General features: G+C 38.0%; 1 protein-coding gene across 1 annotated transcript; it reads left to right on the top strand.

Moving 5' to 3' along the window:
* The first annotated feature begins 187 nt into the window (after positions 1-187).
* Positions 188-5,740, top strand: LOC105555999. The gene is made up of 3 exons (XM_012003055.1): positions 188-522; positions 700-1,147; positions 4,342-5,740. The coding sequence occupies exons 1-3, from the start codon at positions 188-190 to the stop codon at positions 5,641-5,643; spliced, it is 2,085 nt and encodes a 694-aa protein (XP_011858445.1). The 3' UTR covers positions 5,644-5,740.
* Positions 5,741-5,755: the final 15 nt, after the last annotated feature.

Raw genomic sequence — 5,755 nt, 5'->3', positions numbered from 1 at the left:
AAAAACGTATTAAAAATTTCAGTTTTCAATTTGTTATATCTCCTAAACCAATGCCGTCCCCCACTTGATTCTTGCAGGGAATTACTCAGAAAACTCTCCCCTACAACATACCTAAGTGGCGAGGAAATCGGTGAGGTGTAACCTATTCTGCATATTTACCGAAGAAACATCATATTATGTAAAGGAAATGGCATGTGTAAATGACGGTATTACATTTGAATATAAGAGAAACGCTGTTGAATTTTGGAAACCTCATGATACAGGGAAGACAAAATTGTTTGAGACCGTGAAACGTAGATTTCGGAAAGTAACATCTCTACGCCAGTTACAAAGATGGCAAGAACAAGTGAACAGAGGAGGGACTAGATTGGAGAAGTGGAAAAGAATTTCATCATATACATTGGACAAATTCCAAGAAGCTCTTGAGAGAGGGGTAATCATCCACGATATTGATATTGTTCGATGGGTCCTTAAAGCAAAAGAGGAGATTAATTTACCAGAATATGGAGCATCGGCCACATGGTTAAGAATGTTTAAAATAGCGCACAATATTGTATCCCGAAAAATCACAAAATTTATTACAAAAAAGACTTTAGTATCAAAAGATATTCTCGAAGCGGAAAGTAATAGATTTATTGAAAATGTTAAATATTATATTACACGTTATGGATATGAAAATATATATAATTCTGATCAAAGTGGTTTCCAATTAGAATGTCATAGTGGTTGTTCTTTAGCAATTAGAGGGTCAAAAAAGATAGAATGTACGGCACAATCGATATCGGCAACTACGCATAGCTATACGATTCAACCAACAATATCAGGCGATGGTAGATTATTATCGCCTTTTTCCATCGTTTTAAAAGAACCCACTGGATCATTCGGTCCGCCAGTTCAAGAAACAATGTTTAGAGAAAGAAATCTTTCTGTTTTGGCCTCAAAATCTGGAAAATTAACTTCACATCATTTTGAAATTTGGTTGAGAGAGGTTTATTTTCCAAATGTTGGTCCTAAATCAGTTTTATTATTGGATTCGTGGACTGGTCATTGCCCGGATGTAATTGCCAGAAATAAACCAGAATCTGCACGAGATTCTGTTTTTCTAACTATACCAGCAGGGACAACTGGTCAAAGACAACCATTAGATGTATATGGTTTTCGCTTGTGGAAAAATTTTATAAAATATTTTTCGGATACTGTCATACTTTTAGACCTTGAAATCAAACTTCAGTTATGCGATGCCATTTTAAAATTACAATCATTAACACATTATCAATTTTTATCACCGAGATTTAGAGATTTATTTAAATATGCGTGGCACAAGAGCGGTTATATAGAAGAAAGGATCAATTTGAAACGCCGGTCGATTTCTGTTTCAAGAAAAATTTTAAACCAACATGTGATTAGTGATATCTGCGGCACCATAAGTATAATTACGTGCGCATGGTGCAAGAAATCTCTATGTTTACAACATTTCTTTCACAACCATCACATGTGTAATAATTTTGAACCATAAATACATTACATTATTTGCATTACTTCAAACTTTATTCATAAAAATTTGTTGTTTTACATTTTAAATTGTTTAATATTAATATTGTAACCCAGATAGCACGTGATATCCTTAGTATATTCTGGGAATGTACGAAATGTGCGGAGAATATACGGAATATTCTCAGACTATCCTGAGAATATCTGAAAAATGATATCATATTTCAGATATCCTGAAAATATCTGTAATATGATATCCATTTGCAGACATACTGAGAATATCCTTAGTATGTCTGTAATATGATATCCATTTGCAGATATACTGAGAATATCTATCCTTAGTATATCTGAAATATAGTATTCCTAGGCTAGTACAGATGGCGCGGTATACATCTAGTGCTGTGAGAGTGATTTAACGTTCGATACATCGATGAAAATTATAGTGATCTCTGCCATCCATTTGTGAAGATTAACACGTGCTTTTTTGCTGAAATAATTTATATATATTATTACAAACGCAAGTGTTCGCGATCGGGCGAGTCGCACGCATCGCTCGCGCGCGCCGCGAGCGCGGGTCGCGAGCTCGCGTCTGGAGCGGAGCGTGTCACGTGCTGTTCGGCGATCGCGTTCGGGCAGCATTCGGCAAATCCGTCATCGAATACTACGAATCGTACCGCAAGTCGCCGACGCTAGCACGAGTTTCCCCGAATTGCCCTCTCCCTTGTCACGAGACGAGAATAATCGGCTCATCTCGATTTTAACGCGTTGTAAGCCGACACTGTAGTTTTGCAAATCGATCCTAGCAGTCAGAGGAGTTTAGAACGTCTGAGTTTTCGAGTCACCAATCGAGATCAACCGCGATCGGGCCCTTCGGTTACTCTGCGAGTGTCGCCACAAATAGTTTCGCCGATCGTGCGTGTCTCGATCCCGCTTCTCGTTCGTGGCAGAGTTCACCGCGCGCGTGTTCTTCTGCCTTATACGTCTCGTCGTTCGACGGTCTCACGCCTCCGTATCTCTATTACCTGTATCCATATTACTTATTTATGTTTGATTAATGTATTGTCCTATTAATAAAGGGGGGAGGTTCGCGAGGATGAGAGTCTGGACACCGCTCACAAAGATTTCTCTTTATGCGCTGTCCTACCACTCTGATTGTGAGTGAACTTCGAACTTTATATCCGTTCAGCCCTTTCCGAGACAAATCGTTTGTCTCCTCCTATTCAAAATCGCCAGATCATCTCCCGACGCATCATTGCCGTCCTTTGTTGGTCTCGACTCGGTGACCTAACGGTTCGGTGTTAACAACACCAACTTTGACTCTCGCCCGGGCGACGGTTTCTCGGAGTGAAAAACACCTAACGTCTACCAGTCTCGGGAATTTGCGGAGATCCACTTATCACTTCGCGTCTCACGTGAGGCGGTTCCGGGATACGTTTCGGCCTGAGGCTTTCCTCAGTCGCTCCGAAACAGCAAGTATTACAAATTATTTATCAATATTACGGCGGTAAGTTACATACGGAAACGTTTTAAAGGGATGCTGGTGCTGTGCAGGGACTTTATCATAACCTCGAACACGAACAATATTTGCTTAGTACAAAAATGCTACAATTAGGATAAGGAGCTGATTTTGTAGTGTAAGGGGATGCTAGCACCGTTCCTGCACGGCGCCACAGCATCCCTTTAATCACTTATATTTCTTAATCTTTACACGCAATAGAGCCTAACCTCAAATAATAAATAAAATATAACTTAAACTAGAAATTGCAATTATATTTCTAAATAGTCTGTATTTATAATCAGAATAAAAATTTAAATTGCTACGTGAAAATAAATAATTATAATTCTGTGAAGATTATTAAAAAATATATTATTTCAGCGTTACTGGATTAACTGCGAAGGATTCAGTTGACGGCCACATACAATAAGTCTTTAACGTTTGGTCCATTATTATTTATAAATTAAGTATTACAATACTTTTTTGGTATTATAGTTTTGTTTCTGAATACATATACTATAAAATGGCATATAAAAGATCACGAAAAGATATAATTTCTCTCTCTTCTCGACATCGCCGTAGATTTATTAAACAAGAAGCAGATGTAGTATTTCATGCTCTCCTTGATAATAATGCATCATGTAGCAATTATGCTAATACTACTGATAATATACGTGAGCATACAAGGTGTGTCCCAAAAGTCATGAAAAATATTTTTTTGCCGCACCCCTTCTGGTCGCAGCGTGTTCGAACCTGTTGGGTGAGGTAGGGGGGGCCCTTATCTTCATTGCGCACCAACGGTCAGTCTGCTGCGAAAATCAGAAGAATCAGAATAGCTGATTTAGTGCACCCTTGTTTCGAGACCACGTCACGACGCGCGATGGCTACTTTCGAGCAACGTTGGGCGATCAAATTTACGTAACGATGCGATGCACAGTAGTTTTCGGAATGTTCAGAGTGTCAGCTAATAACTGAACACTTATTCGTCGGTCAGAATGTAACAAATCACACACACGAGTCACATTTTCATCGATTTGGGTTGTTGATTCTTTGAACCTCTTCACCCATTTCGAAACTTGCACATACGATAGAGCAGACTCCCCGTACGCTTGCTTGAGCAATTCGTGAGTTTCGGTAACTTTTTTGTCAAGTTTTGTGCAAAATTTGGTCGTCCAACGTTGCTAGAAAGTAGCCATCGCGCGTTAGAATCAGTTGACGTGGTCTCGAAACAAGGGTGCACTAAATCAGCTATTCTGATTCTTCTGATTCTCGCAGCAGACTGACCGTTGGTGCGCAATGAAGCTAAGGGTGCCCCCCACCTCACCCAACTGGTTCGAACACGCTGCGACCAGTAGGGGTGCGGTAAAAACAATTTATTTCATGACTTTTGGGACACACCCTGTACATGCAATGAATTAACTAGTGATGAAGGTAACGTTTCAATATATAATTCTGAATATGATAGGAACGAAAGTAGTGAGGAAGATAATAATGCGGAAGAAATTATAGAATTGAGAAGGAATGATGTAGTTTGTCATAACGATAATCACGTAGAAATTCAACATGAGATAAGTAATGAAGACGGTGATGGTTGTCAATATATACAAAAATTTCTTGCATCTTGGGCAAATGAATGTAATATTTCATTTTCAGCTTTATCATCATTATTACGTGGATTGAAAAAATTGAATGGTCTTGACAGATTACCATCGGATCCACGAACTCTCTTGAAAACTCCAAGATTTACAAATATATTTACTGTAGCCCCTGGAAAATATTACCATTTTGGCTTGAAGCAAGGGATTTTGAATATATTATCAAAAACTGAAAACTTACCAGAATGCGTACAATTATGTATTAACATTGACGGACTACCGATTTTCAAATCTACGGAGAAACAATTTTGGCCGATATTAGGATCAATACATCTATATGAAACAGTATTCCCGATTGGTATTTACTATGGTTCAGAAAAACCTTTAGATGTAAATCATTTTTTAAGTTACTTTATTGCTGATGCAACGAAATTGTGCACCGAAGGAATTAATGTTAAAAATAAAAATATTTCTTGTATTTTACATGCGTTAATCTGTGATGCACCTGCTCGGGCATTTGCATTGCAAGTTAAAGGTCATACTGGCTACAACAGTTGCTTCAAGTGTACTATTAAAGGTCGGTATACTCTAAACAGAGTTTGTTTTCCTAGAATTGATGCTCCGAGTAGAACCGATGATGATTTTAAAGCAAAAACCGATGAAGACTACCACAAAGATAATGTTACATGTGATTTACTGAAAATTCCACATTTTGGGCCTGTTACAAATGTTCCATTAGACTATATGCACTTAGTGTGTTTAGGAATTGTCCGAAAAATAGTTAATTTATTACTAACTGGTGATTTAAAATATCGTATTGGACGATTTTCAAAGGAAAGAATATCGTCATCACTGATTTCATACGAAAAATGGATGTCTCGTGTTTTTGTAAGAAAACCAAGATCACTAAAACATGTTGCAATGTGGAAGGCAACTGAGTTTAGACAATTATTATTATACATTGGACCCATAGCTCTAAAATATATACGCTCTGATATATATAATCATTTCATATCTGTTGAGACCATTCTTCATATCTATGTACTAAGCAAATACGTATGACCATTCTTTATGTCTATATCCTAAGCAAATAAGTATACGACGTCGTGCACGACAAGCCGAACACTCGATGCGTCACAAAAGGAACACTCGATGCGTCACAAAGGGAACACTC

This window comes from Vollenhovia emeryi, unplaced genomic scaffold, assembly GCF_000949405.1.
Source record: "Vollenhovia emeryi isolate VEMERY1.0 unplaced genomic scaffold, V.emery_V1.0 DF940458.1, whole genome shotgun sequence".
Taxonomy (NCBI): domain Eukaryota; kingdom Metazoa; phylum Arthropoda; class Insecta; order Hymenoptera; family Formicidae; genus Vollenhovia; species Vollenhovia emeryi.
Note: the sequence above shows the minus strand (reverse complement) of the source record. Positions and strands in the feature narration are given on the sequence as shown.

What these genes read in the sequence shown, in the direction of transcription:
- LOC105555999 (XM_012003055.1), top strand. Translation starts at nt 188, where the DNA reads ATGGCATGTGTAAATGACGGTATTACATTTGAATATAAGAGAAACGCT. An exon ending in TATGGAGCATCGGCCACATG is followed by an intron (nt 523 to 699) that starts GTTAAGAATGTT and finishes TTCTGATCAAAG; the next exon opens with TGGTTTCCAATTAGAATGTC. An exon ending in GTCAAAGACAACCATTAGAT is followed by an intron (nt 1,148 to 4,341) that starts GTATATGGTTTT and finishes TGCGACCAGTAG; the next exon opens with GGGTGCGGTAAAAACAATTT.